Raw genomic sequence first — 26700 nt, forward strand, 5'->3', positions numbered from 1 at the left:
AAACGCTGATGCTTCATAGTTGTTTGGGAAAAAAAAGTGGTTGTAGCACTCAATATGACCCTTGAAACAAAGGTTTATAACGCCCTTGTTAATTAATGTAAACACTTAAATTTGAGAAATAGTAACAAATACACAAATGCCACCCTTGATGTTAGTCACTATGCATTGAAACATTCATATTATAAGCATGTGGCTCAAATCAAGACCCAATTCCGTGCCAAAACACTAATAATTATTTTAGCAGTCACAATTTTTTTTGTTTATTTGCCAATTATCTTCTTAATGTTTACACATATGGACAAGCATTCCTTATTGAAACAGCCCATAATATATTGAACCCTGAGAATTTACTTACCTAGTTACCATGGCTGTCAAGCAGCAATGGCTTTCACCATGGTAATGGGGAGAAACATTATATATGGTGCTGTATAAGTATTACACAGAAAAAAGAAAAGAAAAAGTGTAAAATACATATGCTAAAGGAGGTAAAATGATCACTCCCGAGCAACTACAACTACTTGCTTTCCTACATTTTGGCCACTAAAAATTCCTACAAGAGCTGAAGGGCCATTTTCAAGGCATTCTGCTGTGTCTTCAACATATGCTATCTTTCCTTCTCTAATGTAAGGCAGCACAAGGTCTAAGAAGTTGGGAAAGAGGTGGTAGTAATCATACACTATAAATCCTTCTATACGAATCCTCTTATATACCAAAGATAATAAATTTCTTATGCCTTCGGGTTGATCAAGATTGTATTGTGAGATCATTCCAGCTACTGCAATGTGTGGACACGGCCACGTGACACCTCTCGGGATGGGTTTTCAAGGAAATCAAGGTTTGATCTTGAGAGTATTTTTTATTAGAAAAATCATGAAAATGAAAAAAAGTTGAGGAGTCGCCATTGATGTAGGACACAATTTACTATTTAATTATTATAAATTATTATTTTTGGTATTTTTATGTAAAAAAAACGTTATTTTAGGTAGGGGTGTCAATTCGTGTTCGCAGATCGGGTTCATATCGTGTCGAGCCATAAGTACTCTACTAAATGGGTTGACCCGAACCCGACCTGTTTAGTAAACGTGTCAAAAATCCTCAACCCTAATTTGACCCGTTTATTAAATAGGTTGACCCAACCTGACACATTTAACCTGTTTAATCAATAAGTCATGTAAAAGTTAATACAAATAATCCGTTTAATAACCTGTTTGATTAAAATGTCATACATGACCTAAATAATCTATTATCAATTTCTATATTTCTAAAATTAAAATACAATTACAACCATAAATATGGTAATAAACATATAATTACAACAAAAAAATTAAGCAATAATAACAAAATTTAATACCTTTATTATCTAAACGAGTCAAACAGGTCAGACGGGTTCACATGTTGAACACGAACACGACCCCTAATAAACGGATTAGCTGTGTCGACTCGAATATGATCCGAACCCATTTAGCCTCAACCCATGACATATTTATAAACGAGTTAGTTGTGTTGGGTTCGCAGGTCGTATCAGATTTTTCCAGCCCTAATTTTAGGTTTAGGTGATTTATTTCTTTGTTTTTAGGTGCATTTAATGCTTTTTAGGTCAAATTTGATTCCTATTATGGTTAGATATCAATTAGGAGTTATTTTAGATTATATTTTCTTGTCTGTCAAGTTTTAAGGAGCCTTTAAATTGGCCCCTAAGTCTGTAAACGTTTTTCATAGTTGATTATAAAAAAAAATTCGGACTTGTGTCTATTGTGTTCTCTGGTGGATTCCAAACCTATCACCTTGTGGATTCAAGGAACCCCTCATGGATTCGAGGTTTACTACTAGGAACTAATAGTTTAGTTTTTGTTCCATCAAGAGAGCATCGCGTGTGCTTTCTTTAGGCTTCCGCGACATCAGTTGGTATCAGAGCCTTGACATACCCTGGTCTGATTGCTAACCGACGAGACAGTAACCACCACCACAACAACAATGAATAACTTAGCGAGTATTACGTGATGTACAACAAGTACTCACAAATATCTATGCTAGGATGGCGCCATTGAAGAATGGAAACAATAGGGATAACTGCAGCAGAGACATAACTCACGGGCAACGTATTGGTAAGCAAATTTCATATAGACCTTATAAGAGAATTGCAAGTTTTATTGGTTATTTTTTAAAAGAAGATATTCTTGATTGGTTACTTGATCTAGAGGATTTATTTGACTATGAGAATATTTGTTATGAGAGAAAAGTTGGACTTGTTTTGTATAAACTTAGTAAGTATGCCTTATGTTGGTGGGAACGAGTACAATTTGATAGAATCCGACAAGGTAAAGACAAAATTCGATCATGGTCAAGGATGAAAAAGATGCTTGCTATCAAATTTTATCCTTTGGATTGTGAAGAAATCTTGTTGTATACAATACAAGATTATTATTGGCCAAGAAGTTCATACTTGAATTATTTTGAAGAGCCAAATATTCCACCGCTAAATGAAGAATTACATGTTGAAGCAAATATTGTTCTTGAAGAATATGGAGAAGTCAAAGAAGAAAATATAGAGATTTCTGAGGAAATTAATGAAGGTCTTGTTATAGAAGAAGAACCTAAAATCAAGATTGTGGAGGAGATTAATGAAGACCCCATTATAGAGAAAGATCTTGAGGTTGAGATAGTAAAGACCATTAAAGAAGAAATTATAGAGGAAGTTGTCAACGATCTCGATGAAATCAAGTTAGATGATTGCAACATTCAAACTCCTATTATTTTATTGGAAGACATTGAAACAAAGTTTATTGATTTTATTGGGGTGGAAAGATTTGATTTGATCATTGACTCTTATTTGGTGAATATTGTCAATTACATGAAAATCAAGGGAGAAGAAGTTCAAGTTGCCCAATTAATGACTTTCAAGTTTGGCAAGAAGACAAAGAAGATGAAGTATTCAAAGTATTTGTTCTCTTGGCATGGGAGATTTCAGATTTCCAAGATGAACTCGAGGACGAGTTTGTTTCAAGTGGAGGGGTCTGATATAGGACACAATTTACTATTTAATTATTGTAAATTATTATTTTTTGTATTTTTATGTAAAAAAAAAAACGTTATTTTAGGTTTAGGTGACTTATTTCCCTATTTTTAGGTGCATTTAATGCTTTTTAGGTCAAATTTGATTCCTGTTATGGTTAGATATCAATTAGGAGTTATTTTAGATTATATTTTCTTGTCTATCAAGTTTTAAGGAGCCCTTAAATAGGCCCCTAAGTCTGTTAACGTTTTTCATAGTTGATTATCAAAAAAAATTCAGACTTGTGTCTATTGTATTCTCTGGTGAATTCCAGACCTATCACCTTGTGGATTCAAGGAACCCCACATGGATTCGAGGTTTACTACTAGGAACTAACAGTTTAGTTTCTGTTCCATCAAGAGAGCATCGCGTGTGCTTTCTTTAGGCTTCTGCGACATTAATCACTTATTTTATTATTATTATTTTTTAAGGGAAAGTAAAACAAGAAATAAAACCCTTTATTTTTTATTTGATTGACTCAATGGATAAGGAAAATGATCTACGTCCACCAGGGACAAGTTCGGGAGTCAAATTACGCCGTGGGAAGGTATGAGGCACCCACGCACGCTCGGTATGTCTACCAGTCTCTACTAAATAAGTAAGGACTATTTGATGTTCAATTAATCGTTCAATGGGCACAATATTATTAATCAAATTCATTACACCAAATCAAGAAAGTAGTTGATTTTATGACATGGTGGCCTAAAGCTAAATCATAAGACAAAATAATGATGATAAAAATAAGCAACAAGTTAATAACGAAACAAATAATGACAAAGAAATTAACAACTACTACATATATATATATATATATATATATATATATATATATAACATGTGTAAGCTTAAACTCTTCCAAGTCATGATCGGAGCAACATGAGAAGATTTCTTTTTAAAGGAACCAGTGGGATTACTTTTTTTTGAGAGAAAAGTGGGCTTAATCAGATTAGCTTGTGACTAGGTTTTGATTTGAAGTAGAAAATGAAGTATATTTTTATTTCTATTTGTGGAAACCGAAAACATAGACTTGGTAAAAAAATAGAGCATATTCTTATTTTTGTTTGTGAAAACCGAAGACATAGACTTGTTTTTGATTTGAAGTAAAAAAATAATAATGATAAATAATGATAATTGTAGGGTCTCGATTCGGGGACTGGGCCTAACAGTTATGTGGTTCTGGCCCAAAGAGCCCTGGACAATGAATTTGTAGAGAGTGGGTTATAGAACTAGGCCCTAACGAAGTATGTGCTAGTTAACTTTGGGCCTTACAGCAACCAAAAATAAGAAAATTCCCTTCATGTCCATTAGGTATACGATCCGAGGAGACGTATGGGGTGTATCCTTATCTCTGCTCAAAGGCTATGGTCTTTCTCTTCTTCTTCTTCTGTTCTAAGTTCCTCCTTTTTTTCGTCCCCCTCTTCATGGAGACTCCCCTCTCTTATATAGCTCATTTGAAGTCATCAAAACCTTACACTTGTTGATTATTTGGACCTTCACTTGAGTGTCCGTCCCATCGGACATCTCTCCCATCTTTCTGTGAGTTGTAGTAGCCAAGGTAACACTGTTCGCCAGTTTTCTCCATATTAATGCGGCCAGAAAAGTAGCTGTCATGCATTTAATGTGGCAGCTGTAGTCTCTCCCTTGACATCCTATACTCTCTTCCCTCTCACATGCTTGTGGGACTTATCCCTGCTACTAATACTTGTTGGAGTGATTCTCTATTACTGGTAGGGCACATGTTTGAGCCATATTTGGTATGTCCGAGGAGACATTTCTCCTCGGATTGCCTTTTAAACAATTTTGGGCCCATAAGAATTGGGTCGGGAGCCCTTTTGGCGCCCACACCTTCTCCTCGGATGCGGCCGAATTATATATGGGGCCCAAGGCCCATTATTTGATCTGGAGACTTTTACCCCTATAATAGCCCCTCAAAATTCCGATTCTTTCCCTTTTATCCGAGGAGAAAAGGCGGGATTTTGACACTTATGGGGTCACTTATTGTAAATCCTTGTTTTACATGTGTGGAGGTACAGCCCCACGTGCCTCATTACTGCTAATGGCGTTTCGTAACCCACGAGGCGCTAATTATTGTGCTAGGCGGCTTTATGTCCTTCTAATCCAACGGTGGGGTGCCTGATCAACGGTTGATATTGTTCCCATTTCTTTGAGCGAGAGTAAGCCCGTTCAGTTTCTCTCCGGTATATAAGATTTCCAAGGGAACTTACTCCCATTTTTTGAAAAAGCACTTAAGCGTCCCAGAGTACTCCAACACCTTCTTTTGCAAAGCGTTCAAAACTCCATAGACACTCCCTTGAAGATTCCCGACGAGTTCTTCACAAGCTCGAGAGATTTAGGATCTTCACTCCCGTAAGTGCTCATTTCCCTTCCGTTGCCTTTCTCGGCTTTCTCCCTTAAGTAAACCTTCTTCGCGTTGCCTAGGGTTAGTGGGATGGGTAAGTTTAAGAAATTGGTAGACTCTCCGGCTGGTATGGAAGGGTTCAGGGGCAAATACCGTATCCTACCGGGAGTAGGTCTAGAATATTGCTTATTGGACGAGGTCTTAACCAAGAGAAAGACGGGAGAATAACTACGGATTATTTGCGTGGTCATAGGCTGACCCCTCACCAGTGCACCGCGAACATGTTCCGAATCTTAGGGTGCGTAGACGCTTTGAACGAACAGATGAACCTCGGCCTCTCATGGCATGATGTAGTTCATCTATATGAATGTCATTGCCTCAGCAAGTCATATTACCTGAAATCCAGGTCCGATAAGGTGAGGCTGATATCCTACCTTCCCAAGTCCAACAAAGGCTTGAAGGACGACCTTTTGATCATCTCCAGAGCATGACATGACGGTCTTCACTGCACAGTTAGGGCGAGAACACCAAGTGGGGCACTATAGGGTTAGATCCCTTGGAGGGGATCTCAGTCTCGAGTCTTCTCTTCCTTATTTTAGTTTTTGCTTTGATTATTTGTCTCCTTGGACTAACATAACCCTTCCTTTGGGTTTTGCAGAAAAAGAACAAACAACTCCGCGGCTCAGTTTGGTCAACGTCCAGTCCCTCAACTTCCTCTTAAGGTCCGAGATCTTTGTGAGTGAGGATGAGCAATTGCGTGCCGCTCCTCTCATCTTGGATTACGAGCCCCTTTCATGCGCTTTAGTGGATGCCAGTCAAGCCATCAGGGCTAGAAGTCCCCGATTAGCTCGCATCGACGTTTCTATACCAGGCTTTCTTGCTCAGAGAGACCTACCTCCCGTCCGATTGCCTGCTCAGCACGCTCTTCTAGAGGTAGTTGTCCCAAGAAAAGGAGTTGATTCCTCACACTCATCTCTCGAGGCTCAAATTGACCAATTCCGCTTCGCCAAGGAGGGAGAGGTGTCAGCTAGGCCCGTAGAGCTCTCAGACTCCAGCTCGGACATAGACCGGTCCTCGGCGGCTCCAACCCTTGGCATGGTGATTGCTCAGGTTGAAAGTAGCCAAGATATTAAAGAAGAGGATATGGATTTGAAGCCAAGGTCTGGTCTCCGGGGCCTCTTGTCCAATAGAAACAAGGGGCAGTCTTCTAGGGATGCTCCCAAGGAACAGGTTACATCCAAGCTTACTCCTCCTCTTCCCCCCACAACTGACCCAGTGCTATAGCCTTTTCCTAATTTGAGGCGAAAGAGACCAATGGAAGAGATAGAAGAGGGCAAGGTCAGCCTTGAAAAGGCTAAGCAACAGAAGAAGGGCAAAGAGCCCAAGGAGAAAAGAACAAGATTCGTTGATAGCCGAGCCGAGGCGGCTATGAGGAGGGAGCAGCTGACCTGGTCCCTACGCCTGGAGTTGGATGGCGCCCCCATCTCGTGGGACGTGACTCTGTGGGAGTCCCAACGAGGATAGGCGTCTTATCTGGCTGAGGCTTTGCAGCTGCCCCTTCTCCTGCCTCGTGACATGGAGGGGCTCCGGGCTACTCGGCAACCTGATTTGTTCATGTCATTGAAGAGAGACATGGCCATGGTAAGCCAAGACTCTTCCTTATTTAGTTTCTTTATTCCGCACCTGTCTATTTGTTTTTTTTCCTTTAATCAATTTTCCATTACTCCCATGTAGGTCAATCAACAAATTTTTGTAGCTGAAGAGTGGGCCAAAAAGGCTCGCGAAGACCTAAACACTGAGGTTCAGTCTCACATCGCTGCGGAGAAGGCTACTGGCATCCTAAGGCTGGAAAAGGATCGCCTAAATAAGGAAGTAAAGGATGCGCTGAAGGCCCGCGATAGTGCCAAGGTCAGACTTAAGACCACCACCCAGTAGGTTAAGGACATGCGTAAATAGCTTCATATGTCCGAAATAAACCTCGAGACCGAGAAGCAGATGGTCTCAGACCTTAAGGCCGAGCTATCAAAGGCAAAAGAGGAGGGTCACTTGGCCAGGGAGGCGGTTGAGGCTGCGATGGCAGCCTCCGATGAACGTGGAGTGGCGGATACTGAGGAGGTGGCTACAGTATGTAGGGACTACATCACTATGTCCTGGGGGGTGGCCTTGGATCGGGCGGCAGTTCCTGCGGACTCCGACCTCAGGAAGATTGAGAATATCTTCTTTCCTGAAGATATTCGTGAGATTTGGGGTTCGGTTCCTCTTGAGGAGCCCTTCTCTGCCAAGGTCACTACCTCAGATTCCCTCATACCTGAAGCCGAGGAGGTGCAGCCACTTGCAAAGAACAAGTCCCCTAAAGACAACCTCATAATAAGGGACGTTGTTGCGCAAGCCAAGGAGGCCGTCCCCGAGCCCAAGGCAGGAGGTGATCAACTTAAAGCAGAGGTCCCGGCAAAGAGTTCTGCCCAGGATATAAACTAGGACATTAGTGTAGGACTTTACTTATAGTTATCTTCTTTAGTCTTTTATCTCCTTATTTTGCCAACGTTTGTAAGAGAATGCATTTTTGAGCCCAATGAATGATATTATTTCTCCTTTGAATCTTGTTTCACTACTTCTTTTTTTGCCTTTGTTATGAATGAGTTTCTTTTATGCTACTAACTACTGAGAGCCAAATGTTACTCAAAATTTAAGTAACACGGTTAAGCATGAATGAATGTATGAGAAAAATGATAGTTAACACTTAGATAAAATTGCATCGAAGTTAATTTCCCCCAAGACTGTGGTTCGAGGGGCCACATAGGAGTTTGGGTTCTATTCAACACTTAGAAGAAATTGTATTTTGGTTAATTTCCCCTAAGACTGTGGTCCGAGGAGCCAAGCAGGACTTAGGTTTTATTTAACACTTAGATGAAGTTGAATAGTAGTTAATTTCCCCCAAGCCTGTGATTCCTGGAGCCAAGCAAGACTTAGGTTCTGTTTAACACTTAGATGAAATTGTATTCTGGTTAATTTCTCCTAAGCCTGTGGTCCGAGGAGCCAAGCAGGACTTAGGTTCTGTTTAACACTTAGATGAAGTTGCACAGTAGCTAATTTCCCCCAAGCCTGTGGTCTGTAAAGCCAGGCAGGACTTAGGTTTTGTTTAACACTTAGATGAAATTGTATTCTGGTTAATTTCCCCTAAGCCTGTGGTCCGAGGAGCCAGGCAGGACTTAGGTTCTGTTTAACACTTAGATGAAGTTGCACAATAGTTAATTTCTCCCAAACTTGTTTTCTGTGGGGCCAGGCAGGACTTAGGTTTTGTTTAACACTTAGATGAAATTGTATTTTGGTTAATTTCCCCTAAGCCTGTGGTCTGAGGAGCCAGACAGGACTTAGGTTCTGTTTAACACTTAGATGAAGTTGCACAGTAGCGTGGCGCCAAGAATTACAACTTTCATTAATAATAGTAAGATTTCAGGTTATTTATATTCTAAGGGCGTGGCACTACATGTTCATCCAAGTCTTCTAAAAAGTAGGCCCCTATGCCGGCCACAAAGGTGATGATACAGGCCTTCCCAATTTGGTCCGAGTTTTCCTCACGCGAGATTTCTTGCAGTGCCCAGGACCTTCCTCAATACCAGATCCCCGGGTGCCAGGGGCCTTAGCTTTGCCTTGGCATCGTAACCCTGCTTGAGCTTTTGCTGGTAGTAGGCAAGTTGGACCATTGCACTCTCCCTTCTTTTCTCGATAAGGTCGAAGCTTTTTTCCAGTAGTCCGTTGTTAGCATTGGGGCAGAATGTGCTGGTCTTCTATGTTGGGAAATTTATCTCTAAAGAAATAATAGCCTCAGCCCCATAGGTCATTGAAAAGGGGGTTTCCCTTGTGGACCTGCGTGGTGTGGTGCGATACGTCCACAAGACATGGGACAGTTCTTCTACCCACCTTCCTTTCACGTTATCTAACCTCTTTTTCAACCCATTTACTATGGTTTTATTGACGGCTTCAACCTGTCCATTTCCCTATGGGTAAGCCAGTGTGGAGTACCTATTAACAATTCCCAACTCACTGCAATATCTTCTGAAAGCTTTACTATTAAACTAGAGACCATTATCCGAGATTAGGGTGTGAGGGATTTCGAACCTAGTGACGATGTTTTTCCAAACAAATTTCTTGGCATCAACGTCTCTAATATTTGCCAGTGACTCAGCTTCGATCCATTTTGTAAAATAATCCGTGCCGACAAGAAGAAACCTTTAGTTCCCCACTACTTTGGGAAATGGTCCTAGGATGTCTAGGCTCCACTGTGCAAATAGCCAAGGACTGGACAGCGGATTAAGGGTTCAGTCAGGCTGATGTATATTCGGGGCGAACCTTTAGCACTGGTCGCACTTCTTCACATATTCCTGCGCCTCTTTCTGCATGCTCGGCCACTAATAACCTTGCGTTATGGCTCTATGGGACAGGGACCTACCCCCAGTATGACTTCCACAAATTCGTTCGTGTAATTCCTCCAGGATAAGTTCAGTGGCATCTGGGTGCATGCATAGCAAGTGCGGTCTTGAAAATGAGCGCCTATACAGTTTGGAGTCCTCGGACAGCTAGAATCGAGAAGCCTTTCTTCTAATCTTGTCGGCCACGTTCTTATCTTTTGGTAAGGTGTCATTCTTTAAGAATAGTACTAGAGGATCCATCTAGCTAGGTCCTGCCCTGATGCTGTGAACTCGTACTAAGTCGGTTCTCGCCATTGTTAGGCTGTATAGATCTTCTACGAGAATAACCCGAGGAAGTGGCTGAGCCGAGGAGGTGGCAAGCGTTGGAAGAGAGTCAGCATGGGTGTTCGCGCTCCTGGACACGTGCACTAGATTGAGGTGATCGAAATGCGCCCGCAAGAGCTTGACATGGACTAGGTACTCTTGCATTCTTTCATCCCTCGCCTCCAATTCCCCATTTACTTGTCCCACGACAAGTCTTGAGTCCGAGAACATGTTTAAGGATTTTCCACCCAGTTTCTGGATCATTGAAATTACTTCCAATAATGCCTCATATTCTACTTCGTTATTCGTGGTGGAAAAGCCCAGCCTCAATGATTTTTCGATGGTAATCCCCTCGGGGGATACCAGGATGAGCCCCACCCCTGAACCCCTTTAGTTGGCCGCACCGTCAACGTGTGCTTTCCAACAAGTGGGCTCTTGCTGAGAGACTGTACCTATCAGTTTCCTGTCTGGGTTTAGTAGCTCTCCTCCTCCTTCTGGTGTGGGTTCTGCAAACTTAACTACTAGATCCACGAGGACTTGACCCTTCACAGAGGTGCGAGGCATATACCTAATGTTGAAGGCGCCCAGAATTGTCCCCCACTTTGCTATTCTGCCTGTGTAGTCGGCACTCCGGAGTATTGATCTGAGTAGAAGTTGGGTCAGTACAACAACGGTATGTTCCTGGAAGTAGTGTGGGAGCTTTCGTGTGGCTTGCACAATTGCCAGGACAGCTTTTTCGAGGGGGAGGTAACAGATCTCTGCCTCGTGCAACGATTTGCTTACATAGTAGACGGGTCGTTGTGTGCCATTGTCTTCCCGGATCAGCACTAAACTCACTCCGTGAGGGGCTACCGCAATATAGGCGAATAGCACTTCGTCAGCTTTAGAATTGGACATGATTGGTGGCCGAGCCAGGTATTCCTTAAGCTGCTGGAAGGCTAAGGCACACTCTTCAGTCCACTCGAAACCTTTCCATTTGTTTAATAAGAGTAAAAAAGGCCTGCACTTGTTCGCCGCGCGGGAGATGAAACGGTTTAAGGTGACAATCATGCCAGTGAGTTTTTGGACCTCTTTGGGGTTCTAAGGAGGCTGCAAGCTATGGATAGCTCTAATTTGGTTGGGGTTGACTTCAATGCCTCTATGGGTCACCATGTAACCTAAGAATTTCCCTGACCCCACTCCGAATGAACACTTGGACTCGTTCAGACACAGCCTATACTTTCTCAAAATTACAAAGACATCGTTGAGGTCTCTGACGTGGTTGGGCACTAACTTACTCTTCACTACCATGTCGTCTATATAGACTTCGATGCTCTTACCCATATATAGTTCAAACATTTGGGTCATCATCATTTGGTAGGTCAATCCAGCATTCTTCAAGCCAAAGGGCATTACCTTGTAATGGAAGTTTCCAACGGGAGTGACAAAAACCCTTTTTTCTTGGTCCTCGGCGGATAGGGGTATCTAATGATAGCCTTGGAAGGCATCCAAAAAACTCATTCGAGAGTGTCCCACAGTCGAATCCATCAATTGGTCTATCCGCGACATAGGGAAAGGATCTTTCGGACAGGCCTTATTTAGGTCTGTGAAGTCCACGCAGACCCGCCATTTCCCACTCTTCTTCTTCACCATGACTGTGTTGGCCAGCCATTCGGGGTAGAATACCTCCTTGATAGCCATTGCTTTCTTCAATTTTATAACCTCCTCTCTCACCACGTCTGCATGCTCTTTCGACGGTCGCCGAGGAGATTGCTTCTTAGGTGTTACGGCCGGGCTAACATTAAGGTGGGGGTAAATGAAATCTGGATCGACTCCCGGAGCCTCGTAGGCATCCCATGCAAACATGTCCACATTCTGTCTGAGAATGTCAATTAGTGTTTCCTTCTCTTGGGGCGATAGTTCTGAGCCGACCTGAAAAAATCTTTCCGGGTTAGAGCCAACAAGAACTTTCTCCAAATCCTCACAACTCGCTTCCTCGATAGGTCCCTCACTACCCAAGGCCAGGGCCGGGGTCATTAATTGTTATAAGCCGTTCTTAGCTAAGGTGGAGGGCTCAGTACTCGGTCGTCATGAGATTGCTGACACCATGCATTATCGAGCCATGACTTGGTTCCCAATTACTTCTTTCACTCGACCTTTCGATGGATACTTCACCTTTTGGTGTAAGGTTGACGACACAGCCTCTAGGGCATGAAGCCACGGTCTGGCTACGATGGCGATGTAGGGGGAGTATGCGTCTACCACTATGAAGTCCACCTCCACCACGTTCGAGTCTGTTTGTATAGGCAGCCTAATCATGCCTTTTGGAGTGACGGTTTTTTCCTCGAAACTCACTAAAGGGGAGTCGCATGCTGTCAGGTCCTCCGGTTTCAGCTTTAACCCCTTGTACAAGTCGGGATACATTACTTCCATAGCACTGCCCTGATCGACTAGTACCCTCTTCACATCGTATCCCCTAATCCTGAGCGTAACGACTAGGGCATTGTTGTGGGGTTGGAGGGTTCCCAGTTTGTCCTCATCCAAGAATCCGATTTGGGGTGTGGCTATACCTCTAGCCCTCTTGGGCTCCCTGTCGTCAGCTTCAGAGGGGAGCCTACCCACCGACATTATTCTGAAAGGATGGGAATCGGTCTGTCCTGGTGCGGCGAGAATAACATTTATCGTGCCAATGGGTGGTCTCAATGTGCTTTGCCTTGTTTCGATGTTTGACTGCTCCTGCCATTCGACGGGGCAATGCAGCAGATGTCGCAACTTCCCCTCTCGGACCAGCCGGTCCAAGTGGTTTTTCAAATTCCTGCAATCATCGGTGGTGTGGCCCGGCTCTTGGTGATACGCGCAATACAGATTCTGGTTACGTTTCGCGGGGTCGCCTGCCATCCTGCTTGGCCATTGAAAGAACGGTTCATTCTTCACTTTCTCTAGGATCTTGTGTAATGGTTCTCGGAATACAGCATGGACTGCCTGTGCCCCTGTGGATCCAGACTGCTCTGAGTAATTCCTTCTCGGCTGATTACTGTTGTTAAAGCGGTCTGACCTGAAGTCCCTCCTCTTCTGAGGGACAACCTTTGCTTTGCCCTTTCCCGTCTATTGGTCTTCTTCAACTCTCTTGTACTTGTCGATTCTGTCCATGAGTTGACGCACACTAGTGACCGGTTTCCCTATCAGGGACTTTCTTAAACCATGCGTTGTCGATAGGCCCCTCTTGAATATGCTAATTACGACATCATCGTAGTTTCCCTCTATCTCATTATACATTTCCCAATATCGGTCTGAGTAGGCCTTCAGGGTCTCTCCTTCTCGCATGGATAAGGACAAGAGGGAATCTAGGGGCCGAGGGACTCTGCTGCTAGTTATGAAGCGAGAACCAAAAGCCTGTGTCAGCTGCTTAAAAGAGTTTATGGAGTTTGGTTTGAGGCCATCAAACCATCTCATCGCCATGGGTCCCAAGTTGGACGGAAACACTTTGCATATCAGCGCCTCGTCCCTAGAATGGATGGCCATCCTCTGGTTAAACTGGCTTACGTGCTCTGTTGGGTCCGACCGATCATTATATATAGCAAAAGTGGGTTGGTGGAACCACCGAGGAAGCTCAACCCCCTCTATCCTACACGTGAAGGGCGACTGGGAGATGTGGTCCAGAGCTTTACTCATGGCATCATTTGCTAGGCCCTGGTAAGATAGGCTTTTGTGGCCATGTTTGCAAGGTTGCTCTTCCTCGTAGGAAAAGGTTTCACTTAGAGGGGTTCTCGATCTCTGCCTGTACTCATTGTCCTCCTCATCACTAGTGTCCGAGCCAGGTGAAGGACGCTTTCGCTGTGCTCTGCATAACTTCTTTTTCAAGTCGTCGATTTCTTACTGTAGAGCCTTATGATCATTTCGATTATGGGATGTGGGACCTTCCCTCTTGAACGACTTCTGCTCGTGTGGGAGGTGTTTATACTACCCACTTATTGCTTATCTTGATCTCTCTCCCGTTCGAGGTTCAAGAAGTTGTCTTGCCGTTAGGAGATTGCGTGTCCCGTTTGGCGCGGACCTGATCCTTCCATTTATAACGGTTTCAATTGTCGAGGCATGAGTTTTTTCCACAGAAGGCGCCAATTGTAGGGTCCCGATTCAGGGCCTGGGCCCAACAGTTATGGGGTTCTGGCCCAAAGAGCCTTAGACAATGAATTTGTAGGGAGTGGGTTACAGAACTAGGCCCTAACGAAGTGTGTGCTAGTTAACTTTGGGCCTTATAGTAACCAAAAATAAGAAAATCCCCTTCATGTCCATTAGGTATATGGTCCGAGGAGACATATGGGGTGTATCCTTATCTCTGCTCAAATGCCATGGTCTTTCTCTTCTTCTTCTGTTCTAGGTTCCTCATTTTTTCCGTCCCCCTCTTCATGGGGACTCCCCTCTCTTATATAGCCCCTTTGAAGTCATCAGAACCTTACACTTGTTGATAATTTGGACCTTCACTTGAGTGCCCATCTCATCGGACATCTCCCCCATCTTTCTGTGAGTTGTAGTAGCCAAGGTAGCACTGTTTGCCAGTCCTCTCCACATTAATGCGGTCAGAAAAGTAGCTGCCATGCATTTAATGTGACAGCTGTAGTCTCTCCCTTGACATCTTATACTCTCTTCCCTCTCACAAGCTTGTGGGACTCATCCCTGCCACTAATACTCGTTGGAGTGATTCTTTATTGCTGGTAGGGTGCATGTTTGAGCCATATTTGGTACGTCCGAGGAGGCATTTCTCCTCGGACTGCCTTTTAAACAAGTTTGGGCCCATAAGAATTGGGCCGAGAGCCTTTTTGGCGCCCACACCTTCTCCTCGGACGCGGTCTAATTCTATATGGGGCCCAAGGCCCATTGTTTGATCTGGGGACTTTTACCCCTATAATAATAATAATAAGAATAATAATAATGATGGTAAGAGTAATAATAATAAAGCATGTTTTTATTTTTGTTTGTGGAAACCGAAATCAAGAACTTGCCTCTAATTTGAAGTAGCAAAATAGAGTATATTTTTTTATTTTGTTTGTAGAAATTGAAATCATGGGAGTTGTTGGAAACAACATGGGTCCAGGCAACATGTAGAGGTTAGCTACGGTGGAAAAAGAAAAAAACGGAAGCTATGTCTTCATCACAAGTTTTCAATGCATGGGTCCAACTTTTAAGAAGTCACATGACATGATTTAACCCCACTTCACTTTTTGCCTTCTTTTATTACATTTAACCGGTTATCAAAAAAACTTTCTTTTATTACAACCAAGTTTTGTTCTTTGTTCACAAGACAACAAGCTTTAACATTCAGATCGAAAAAGCAAATACCCAGGAAAGCATACCTAGCAAATACCCAGTAAAGCTATGTCTTCAAACCACTAAATTACGTAAGAATAAAGAGTGGGAAGGTTGAAAACATACCCAGCTCCCTTGGACGAGTTTGATGGAGACTCCGTTGAGACGAATAGGGACGATAACGGCGTTCTCTGATGGATGGCCCTCCCACCACGTGACACTCCACTAGCAATGGTTGACGGAGAAGTGCTGAAGTATTCGTGTACAGTGTGGGATTTGTCCCCCCTCAGGACCGGATTTTCTCCCAAGAAATTTCAATCTCTCAAATTTTTTTTTTTTTTTTTTTTTTGTGTGTTTTTTGAAAGCTTTTTTGAAAATTAGAATGCAAAAGGGTGTAATGAAGATGATTTTTGGAGATGAGAAATAGATCCGTCTCTTAGTTCTTGAATCCAGTGGAAAGCAAAAATGGTCTCTTTGTCCTCTCCTCTTTTCTTCTTTTTTTATTTTCTCTTTTCTTCCCCCCTCTCTCTGTTTCTTTTTTTCCTCTTGTTATTTTTCCTCTTATGGTCTCCACTCTCTATTTTAAAAAATTCATAATCCACCCGTTATCCGTCTTTGTGTGCGCACCCCACTATCCGTTTTTGTTTGCACACACTCTACACGCCAAGACAAAAATCGTGCAGAGGAGGGCACGGCGGACCTGCTTCGTGTGGGATTTTTATACCCAAAATATACCCAAAATGTACATCTCACCATTTACCATTCTGTTTTGTATTTTTGTCCTTTTCTTTTTGACCACTAAAGCTGTGTTTGCCAATATATTCGAAATAAAATGCAATTGTTTCTTTAAGTTAAATTAACAGAAGAAGCTTGAGGGACATAACTTGATCTTTTTGTAAATAACTTTCAAAAATTGAGGGTTTTGTGGAAAAATGAAAAAAAAAAAGAAGACAAGTGTGCATGGATTAAAAATTGTAGCTTCAAATGGAATTAAAATAAAGATTGATAGTAAAAACTGTGAATAAATAAATAAAGAATTTGAAAAATAAAATAATAAAGTATCAAATGAGAGAGATTAGAGAGTTATGCATGTCATTTAATTAGTTCATCATTGGGGGGACGCATGTGCAAAAGGCATACATTATAATTGGGGAACGAAAGAGGGTGTTTACACAATGTGACCGTGGAATCTCATGTTAAGGAGAACAGCATCAAGCATTTTGCCTCCGACATTATCAAAGTAAATGTCAACGCCTTCAGGAAAACACCTAACATTATTACCAAAAAAACAGTCAGTGCCTCTCAATTTTTTATAAAAGTTGCTCTTGCAGTTGTAATTAACAATTAGGCCTTGATATTGCTGTTGAGATATAGTTTCTGCCAAAGTTTATTCTTTAATGTTATGCAATTTGCAGTCACCATGAATAAATTAGTGAACGCAGTGCAATTTTGCCTCACAGCTAATAATTAGAAATTTTGCCTCATTAATTTCTTTTAGATTATTTATAAGCAAATTTTCCACTGACCTTTTTAGAGCTGCATCCAAGTCATGCTCTTCCTTATAATTGAAAGCCTCGTCGAATCCGAACTTGCTCTTAAGTATATCAACCTCGTTCAGATAAAAGCAGGACAAGTGTTGAAATTTCATTTTAAAAAAAGATCATGTTTCTATATTCCCTGCTTTAAAACAGAGATTAAGCATGCATAGCAGCTTAAAATTTTGGTCCAAATAATAAAATCATACAACAGGGTGAAGACTAGGAGAATTTGAATTAGATTTCAGAATATTATGCAAATTTGTGTTAAAATACTTTAAAGGTCTAACCAGAGACAAACAAATAACAACTCATTCAAGGAGGAAAAAAAAAGATCAAACTTGCAAAATCAGTTCGAATTAAGAACAAAATATATACTATTGTTTCAAATTCACTCAAAATGGATGTTAGTAAAAGGTGATGATATAATCAGAAGATCAACTTATGTGTACGTTATTGTTGTCACAAATATCTAATTGAATTATTGAATAAAAACAATATTGTTGGTAGCATTGTCAGAACAATGCATACCTAGTACTTTTCTCCTTCAAATATTTTAAAGAAGATTCCAATTAAGGTTGATGTACCTTTTCTTTGCTTCCAGCACTTCCAACAACATAACAACCCATCAATTTGACCAATTGCCCAACTAGTTGGCTAACTGCACCAAACGCTGATGAGACAAAAACATATTCTCCTTTCTTTGGTGAGCAAAGTTCATAGAAACCAGCATAAGCAGTCATACCAGGCATACCTAGGTGCAAAAGTAAATCCAATTAGATGGAGCATTTACTATGTCAATGTTTTTTTTTTAAAAGAAAATATCTATAGTTGCTAGTATGCAGAGAAGGAGATGGTGTAGAGGACAGAAAAGAGTGACATGAACAAGAAAGATTATGTAGTATAATTACACTGCAAAGTATCAAATTCATCTTTAATCCAGAGTTCCATGAGTTGTATATTCCAATCACATAAAAGATTATGAAGTAAAATCCTTTTTATTTTGTTTCTTTATTTTTCTTGAAAATCAAATCCATCTTATAAACTTTTTTCCCAATTGATGAGCAAATTACTTACCAAGAAGTCCAGTATAGTAGGAAAGGGGCACATCAGTGTGCTGGATTTTAAAGAGGCTTTCAGTCATTGTGATGAGGCTGTATTCTTCCCATTTGGTTACCCCCAAACGAGATCTCCTTTCTTGAAGTCCGGGTGCCCAGATTCCAAAACTTTAGCCACTCCATACCCAATTATTGGCTACATGTTTCACCCAAAAAATAGGTTCATTTGTGAAAGCAAAAACTATTATAACAATTCTCTTTATTTCAAATTGAACCATTTCATGGTTATTAAATATAGCAAATTTAAAGGTGTATCCATTGCCACGGTAAGCAAGAGAGTTATACAGCATATATGCAAGAGAAAGAGAGTGAGTCAGTGAGGTATGAGCATGAGCTTACTGAATGGGGAGCAAAGGAATAAAAAAGGTGATCTAGGATTTTAGCCTTAATGCCTCGCATGTAAGGATCACAGGACAAGTAAAGGTTCTTCACCAAAAACTTCTTTTGAACCCTCTGGCACCTTCAAGCTTATGCTACTTGTGCTAAAGTACATGTCTGTTTCATTGGGATTTCCATCTATGTAGTCTCTAGCTAGCACTTGTTTGTTTCTCACTTCTTCACCATCACCTGCCATTGCTAAAACCTTTCCCTCTCTTTTTTTAATAACCTGTTGCACTGCAAATAATAAAAGAGAGAAACAATTTTTTATAGGCAAGATAGTGACCATTATCAGGTTTGTAATGAGCTACAAATTTGACTACTATTCATCAAGAAAGAAACATGGATATAGTGACAATCATATATAGTTTAATAAGAATATTTGATGTGAAGTTCTAGGGGCTGATTGATACCTAATTTTAAACACATGTTTTCAGTTTTTAAACAACATTACATGTATTTTTACATACTTTTTTACCTATACGTATTTCTAAAAAAAACTGAAATCTATTGTTTAAACACATATACCAAATGGGCCCTAACTTCTATGCATGATGTTCTTTTTGTACGAGACTCTCCAAATAGCATTAAATTGTTCAAAATTGATGGTTTGATTGTAAAACAAAATTTTCCAAGTGCTTTCGTGTCAAAGCGGGATGATAGAATTGTACGCAATGTATAGAGATTCTAGGAACACAATAAGAGAAGGGATGCGCCAGTTCAAGGCCTTGACCCAAAGCCCACATTTTTTAATGGTTTTTTTTAATGAAAATTTTAATGGCATTACTCCTTTATATAAAGGCCCAAAATTGTAGAATAATGCTAAAAATATTACAAATTTATGCATATAAAGCTCACAAATTAATTCATTTAAATTAACCTTCATTTGATTAGTATGAATTAAATTTGTTTAATTGATATTTAAATATTAAAGACCCCATTTATATTTATTGCTTTAGCCTCGAATTATATGGTGTCGACCTTGGGGGAACTAGAAATCACGTAGTGATTACAATTATGGAGCCATCGTTGTTGGACAAATAAGGGCCATCCCCCCCCCCCCCAATTTATAAAATAAAGAAAAATTAATGGCATATAATTTTTTTTTTTTTTTTTTTTTTATACAAGATCGAAATTCTACTCTAACTTAATCTAAATGTATATATGTGTGAAGTTCTCTCCTAAAGACTTGAATCTCAGCCCTTACCCCCCACACCTCACAAGCACTTAAACTTGTGGAATGACCATTGCACCAAGAATGTGTGGTGATATTTTAAGAGAAGTAGGGTTGGTTCCTGGTGAGTTTTTAATAAATTTTAGTGTTTTTTTTTTTTTTTTTTTGTCATTTTATTTAAGAAATAGCTTAGAACTTGAATTCTTTTCATTTGCTTTTCTTATCTATTTCATTGAGTGATCCACTACGTTTTGTTTTTTTTGTTTTTGTTTTGTTTTTTTTTTTCTTTTTTCGGTTAGGTTTGTGATTTGTGTCCATGCATTAAGCACTACGATGTTAGGCTTACTAAATAGACTTTCTGTGAGTATTGAAAATTAAGTAAGGATATATATGTGTGTGTGTGTGTGAGAGGAGGGGGGGGGGGGGAATTTTTAGGTACTCCTGGAGCATGGAGAAATGATGCTCCCCTCCTATCACATTCATAGTGAACCCCACCATAAATGTGAGGTAGGGACGAACCTAGGATTTTATGTTAGCGGGAGCCGAAGTATAAAGAAAAAAAAAAAAAAAAAACTCAAAATTGGTGTTCATATAGTATTAAAAAATTATAAATGCATAAAATTGTTGTTTCTAAATACATTAAGATGCAATCATTTACCAATAAAGAAAATATATATATATATATCTTTTAAATTTCCACAGGTCTTACTGTAATAGGTTTGTCTGGAAATATATGTACCCATATTTTTCCGCCGCGGCATACTTTTCGTGTCATTACTCGCCGCCCTGATTCTATTTGTCTAGACGTGATCCACGCGAGTTCAAGTGTTGACTAGAAATTTTTATTTTTTTTATTTATTTGGTTGAAGTTAGAGCATTCACAATGGTATTGCTAAACATTTTAGTTTTTAGTACCTTAAAAGGCTACTTTATCTATTTTATCATCTCACTTTACAACAACCAATATCAAATATTCTATTTTTTTTATTACTTCATTAAAAATAATATAAACAACTCATTAAAATAATAAAGGAAGATTTAGAATTTGAGTTTTTTAATTAAAGAAAGAGATATAATCTTAATAAAACATTGTATTTTATTTTTAATAACTTGCTATAGTCAACTGGTATTTATACCAGTTTACTGTAGTTGCAAAAAATTTAGCTTTGGCTTCTCCAATAACATATGATTTTTTTGATTCTTTGGTGGTAAAATAGTTTTTTTTTTTTTTTTTTTTAGGCTAAAATACAATCACCATTGTGAATGTTTTTATTGTTTTTGTTAAGTTTTTAGATTTGATAGTTGCTATTTTGATGACGTTAACTAGGCTTATTGAGGAGAAGGGGAGTTTTAGTTTTTTTAAGGGAGTCCAACTACAAAATAAAATATATATAATAACTTAAAAAAAAAAAATTTGGACCCAGGGGGGACTCGAACCCCCCACCTGGGTCTATCTCTGGTGAGAGGAGGGAGCACCTTCCTCCATACTGAGGGAGTACCATTCTCCATACTTTAGGAGTACCTAAGAATTACTCGTGTCTATGAGGAAGAGGATTGTGCTTTATTTTTATTTATTTATTATTCTATCAAACCAATAGGGAAGATTTATTCAATGATAAGTAGTGAGGTTGCACTCTAGTTAACTTTAGCTGATTATCGATAACCACTCAAAATGGTCTAATGGTACCTCTGGGTTAAAGGGAAGGGTATAGTTAGTAGAGGCAGTATTCTAAACACCCTAAAAAAAAATTGATCATTATCTTTTTTTGAAAAGAAGCTCATTATCTTACTGATCGTCTGATAAGGATCAGATAACATTTTCAATAACAAGACATTTACGAAAACGCCATTAGCTCATTATCTTTTTGCCGACCAGTACCAGGAAATGATACAGGCCCCATTAGCTCATTATCTCTTTGCCGACCAAGATATTTTCAATAACAACATTGTTTTGAATATTGATCGTTTCAACCAACTTAGACGAAAAAACGATTGGTACAGCCGCCAGTGCCGCTACCGCCAGATCTTACCTCATCCTATATGTAATCTTCAGGCAATATTGAGTATATCCAGAAGATCAAAGTCAACCATGTTTAATACTCCCTCCAACAAATGTGAGACTCATTTTCATATGTGGGTTTTTATTTTCATGATTCCATGGTTAAGGCTTAAGAAAAAAATATTTTGTTTTATACTTATTAGATTTTGATACCACTAACATAATATCATTTGATATCAAATACATTTTCCTAAGGTACGGGGATTTAAAGCATTTATCAAAAATAATTAGAGGTGTGAACTAGTTAAACTACAAAGTTATTATTAGAATGTCTCTATTTTCATCACCCTACTATTTCTCAAACTCCATACTAGTAGGAATAGCTTCCATGCCCAAATTTGAGAAGGAAAAAACACAATTAAAAATAGTACTCTGGTTATATAATGTATCATAAATCTGGTTTTAAACACTAGTATTACTATTTTCGTGTGTGTTCTAATAAGTATTATTGTTTACTAAAAAAAATTATAGTCATTTGGATAATTTTTTTTAATTGAGTCATAATCATGTTACAACTCATCTAACTTTACTAAAAAAAAAAAAAAAATGGTAGTCATTTGGATAATTTTTTTAATTAAGTCATAATCATGTTAGTAGTTATATGGATAATTTTTTTTAATTGAGTCATAATCATGTTACAACTCATCTAACTTTAACTAATGTTACATATGTAATAACTTTTTATTAAATTAATATTTTGAGTACCTGTATTGGATTGCATGTTATCTACGTTATTAATGCATATGCCAAATTTTGTGTTAGTTGTATAATATATATATTATATTAAAGTCGAAACACAATTAGAATTCACTATAAATTCTAATTGTTATCTAATTTTGCGCCACCTGTCCAAATAATGATTCAAAACTTTTTTTAAATAACAAATACCTTAAGAATATTGGTATTTAATATACTCCAATCCTACTAACATATTACTATTATTGGAACCCATAACATTTAATATATTATAATTATTTATTTATGGGTCATGTTAATGGATGCTCTTATGGAAATCGTTAATAAACTATAATAGAAAAGTTTTGACATTACTTTCATGGAAAAATATAAAAAGCTATTAACAACATTTATTATTTTATTATTCTCTCAATAAAATGTTACTAAAAATAGTTTCTAAACTAATACTCTAAAGACATTACTTAACATTTCCCTTTATTTATTTACCTAGTCATGTTATATAAAGAAATATGATTGGTCAACTAAATACAATGACATTTTCCGCTTCAAAAAGGTATAGCGCCAACCATCATCAATGACGTTTTTCATATATATTTTTTCTTTCAAACCACCAATGAGGCAGTGACTTATGTGACACAATAACATAAACATTTAGTTTTAATTAAAAAAGGCACTCATACAGAATAAAACATTAAGAATATGTGTACTACAAATAGGACTTCTGTTCACAAATTTCAGTCTTTCACCACCATTACACAAACATTTCAGAGAAAAAAAAAATATCGAAACACAAACACACAGAGATATAGAGGCAATGGCCGCTAGTGTTGGAAAGGAAGTGAGCAACAAGCAGCTGATATTGAGGGACTATGTCACCGGTTCTCCCAAAGAATCAGACATGTACGTGAAAACTAGTACTATCAAATTGGAGGTCCCAAATGGATCAAAAGCAGTTCTGTTGAAGAACCTCTACTTATCATGCGATCCTGTTATGCGGATTCGCATGAATAGAGCTGAAGATTCGATCTTCACTTCCTATACCCCTGGCTCAGTAAGCCTCTATTTTCGTGTACACATATACAGTAATACACACAACAATTTTTACAACAGTTGAATTAGTAAATTTTAATTCGTTCTTACTTGGGCCTATCACAATTTGACTCATCGACAATTGTGAATTATTTTTTGTGAATTGTTTTGTGACTCTCTCTCTCTCTATATATATTGATCATTTTTATTATGATGTAGATATGACTATTAATGCAAATTGATTGGTAATAAGTTTTGAGTTTTGAGCTAGTGATTATGAATTGGTGCAAACATGTAGGCATTATCTGGGCACGGAGTGGCTAAGGTTTTGGATTCCAGGCATCCAGACTACAAAGAAGGTGACTTTGTCTGGGGACCAGCAGTATGGGAAGAGTACAGCCTAGTCGAGGAACCTAACCTTACCAAAATTCACCATACAGATGTACCACTATCCTATTACACTGGAATTCTTGGTCAGTCATTTGGTTTGATGGTCATTAATTTTGCCTCTCACAATATATATTTAACTTATCCAATCAACTATGGCTACAAAATCTTCCACAATATTCCATAATTTGGTGAGATAACAAATTGTTATTTTGGCAGCTTTTATAATTGCGAGTGCTCCTTTTTCTTTAGTGAGTGGTTTTCACTTTTCAGATCATCATATGTGCTTGTATTTTTACTGTCACTTGTACTCATCAGGAGGATACTTTTTGAATTAAGGATCCTAATGATCAAGATTTAGATTAAATATTATAAATATAAGATATATCTGAACCATATATACACCCTTAAATATAAGAAATAAAATCTTATCCATATTATATTTTTCTTTTTCTTTTTCTTTAATCTGAAGATAATATATATATTTTTTCATATAATATAAAAACGATTGACAAATAAGATTCATGTTGATTTTTTTTTTTTTTTGGGTTTCCCTCCATATTTTGAATGTGTTCATATATAGGTTATCCTGGTATAACAGCATATGCTGGTTTCTACGAAATTTGTTCTCCTAAGAAAGGAGAATATGTCTTCGTTTCATCTGCTTCCGGCGCAGTTGGTCAGCTCGTTGGACAATTCGCAAAGTTGACGGGTTGCTATGTGGTTGGAAGTGCAGGAAGTCAACAAAAGGTCTACTAACTCTTTTTTTTTTTTTAAATTAAAAAAGATCTAGTAACTTATTATATTGTATAGATAACATAAAATAAACTATGCAATCTCATGTTTCAATTATATATATTTTTTCTACATTTCTTTTGTGTTTTTAGAAATTAAATATCTAATCCTTTTTGTTTTATTTTTATTTTTTATAACAATATTGGCATATATAGTTTTAGTGATTAATTAATTCTAAAATCCTAATTCCTCAAAAAAAAAAAAAAAAAATAAATAATATCCGGATAATTCCTTTAGTTATATAATTTCTAGGGAATCTTTTTGTTGCGTAGCTTCCTGGAAATTAGTACTGATCGATTGCTTTCCCTTTGACCACTGTATGCTTTTAAATTGTTCATGGCATATACATGTGTAAGAAATAACAAGTGATGTCAAGGTATTAGAATTTTATTATGAGAACATTATAAATTGATATATTAGTTTACAAATTCAAAGCACACTATAATTGAAAATTGACGTGACAGTGACAAGTTAACTACTAATGTATCACCATTTTAATTTGTCTTTTTTCTTTTTTAATAATTGTTTTTTGAAACCATTTACACTAGTCATCAAGTATTGAAACTTGTAATACTTTTATTATTTTTCATTTATATACTGAACTATCATTATGAGAATTTAGAACTTTTTGAATTTTTGACTATTTATCGACTTTGTGTAGTCACCATCTAATTTTTCATATCTAATTCTCTCTTTGAAAGCAAGTGGTATGAAATACGTTGCCATGTCTCTACTGATGTTCTAGAAATAGTGCACATATGAAATAACTACTTTCCTTTTTTGTTTCTTGGTAAAGGAGAGATGGTGCTAATTGCATATGTAACCTCTGTTAAATGAATACTTATTTATTGTCTTCAATCAGGTTGATTTATTGAAGAACAAGTTTGGGTTTGATGAGGCTTTCAATTATAAAGAGGAGCATGATTTGAATGCTGCTTTGAAAAGGTCAGTATTTGCTACTGTGTGTCACACGTGGTACCAATCTAACATGTCACCATAAGCTTTTAAAGCTCACTTTTTTCTACATGATATATATTCTAATTTTTCTCTTTAATGTTACAAAATAGGGTTAAACTATATAAAATCATAGTTGTTTGATACTAAAAAAAATTTATCTTCTCAGAAGTCATTTTTCACAAATTATGTTATCTAAATTTTTATTTATTAATACAATACACGTTACTATTGGTTTTTATTTTGGCATGGCAGGTATTTCCCGAATGGTATTGACATTTACTTTGAGAACGTAGGAGGGAAAATGCTTGATGCAGTTCTTCTAAACATGAGGGACCACGGGCGCATAGCTGGATGTGGAATGACCTCAACCTACAATCTTGATGAGCCTGAAGGGATTAAAAATTTGATGTTTATCATATACAAGCGAATTCGTATGGAAGGATTTTCAGCTATTGAATACTATCACCTCTATCCCAAGTTCTTAGACCACATATTGCCATACATTAGAGAATCAAAGATAGTATATGTGGAAGACTTAGCTGAAGGCCTTGAGAATGGGGCAGCAGCACTCCTAGGACTCTTTAGTGGCCGCAATGTTGGAAAACAAGTACTTGTAGTTGCTCGTGAATAAGAGCAAGTTTGGTGCAGTAAATGAATTGGAATAAAATCCTATACATGTATTTGACAATTGGTTAATTTTGTATCACAATCTCATATATATACATTTAGAGAAGATTAATAAATGAGATGTTATTTTTTAATGATTTTTTATTTTTATAATTATATGCAAAGAGGGGTTTGTATTTATTGAGATATATTAATTCTTAATATTATTCTACATATATTAAGGAATAGTTATTGTTATTCTCTTGGAGAGATATAACTATTTATTGGTTTAATAGCATTCACACTGGCTCCAAAGGAGTTTTTTGACTGAAATAATGATAGAAGTATATTAATCAAAAGAAAATACAAAAGAAAGTCTGGCCCAGGAGTTTTACAGTACTGAAATTGGCCCAAAGAACAATGGACCTATTACTCGAGAAGCACCAAAACCTAAAAAAAAAAACAAAAACAAAAACAAAACTAAACAGGGTATATTCGTAAGCATATATTTCATCTTTGGGGGAGGGACTTGGCAAGTC

At 38.2% G+C, this 26700-nt stretch overlaps 1 protein-coding gene and 1 pseudogene across 1 annotated transcript; one reads left to right on the forward strand and one right to left on the reverse strand.

The window, feature by feature from the left end:
* Window positions 1–227: 227 nt before the first annotated feature.
* LOC115964162 lies at window positions 228–18670 on the reverse strand (annotated as a pseudogene).
* A 4486-nt stretch (window positions 18671–23156) lies between these two features.
* LOC115964167 (2-alkenal reductase (NADP(+)-dependent)-like) lies at window positions 23157–26242 on the forward strand. The gene is made up of 5 exons (XM_031083519.1): window positions 23157–23438; window positions 23715–23889; window positions 24387–24553; window positions 25461–25543; window positions 25808–26242. Exons 1-5 carry the CDS (start codon window positions 23202–23204, stop codon window positions 26184–26186), a joined length of 1041 nt encoding a protein of 346 aa, XP_030939379.1. The 5' UTR covers window positions 23157–23201; the 3' UTR covers window positions 26187–26242.
* Window positions 26243–26700: the final 458 nt, after the last annotated feature.

Source organism: Quercus lobata, chromosome 10 (assembly GCF_001633185.2).
Source record: "Quercus lobata isolate SW786 chromosome 10, ValleyOak3.0 Primary Assembly, whole genome shotgun sequence".
NCBI classification, from domain to species: domain Eukaryota; kingdom Viridiplantae; phylum Streptophyta; class Magnoliopsida; order Fagales; family Fagaceae; genus Quercus; species Quercus lobata.

Bases quoted from the DNA above. Each gene is read 5' to 3' on its own strand.
- LOC115964167 (XM_031083519.1), top strand. From the start codon at position 23,202: ATGGCCGCTAGTGTTGGAAAGGAAGTGAGCAACAAGCAGCTGATATTG. The intron at 23,890-24,386 runs GTCAGTCATTTG...GTTCATATATAG, and splicing joins CTATTACACTGGAATTCTTG to GTTATCCTGGTATAACAGCA. The intron at 25,544-25,807 runs GTCAGTATTTGC...TTGGCATGGCAG, and splicing joins TTGAATGCTGCTTTGAAAAG to GTATTTCCCGAATGGTATTG.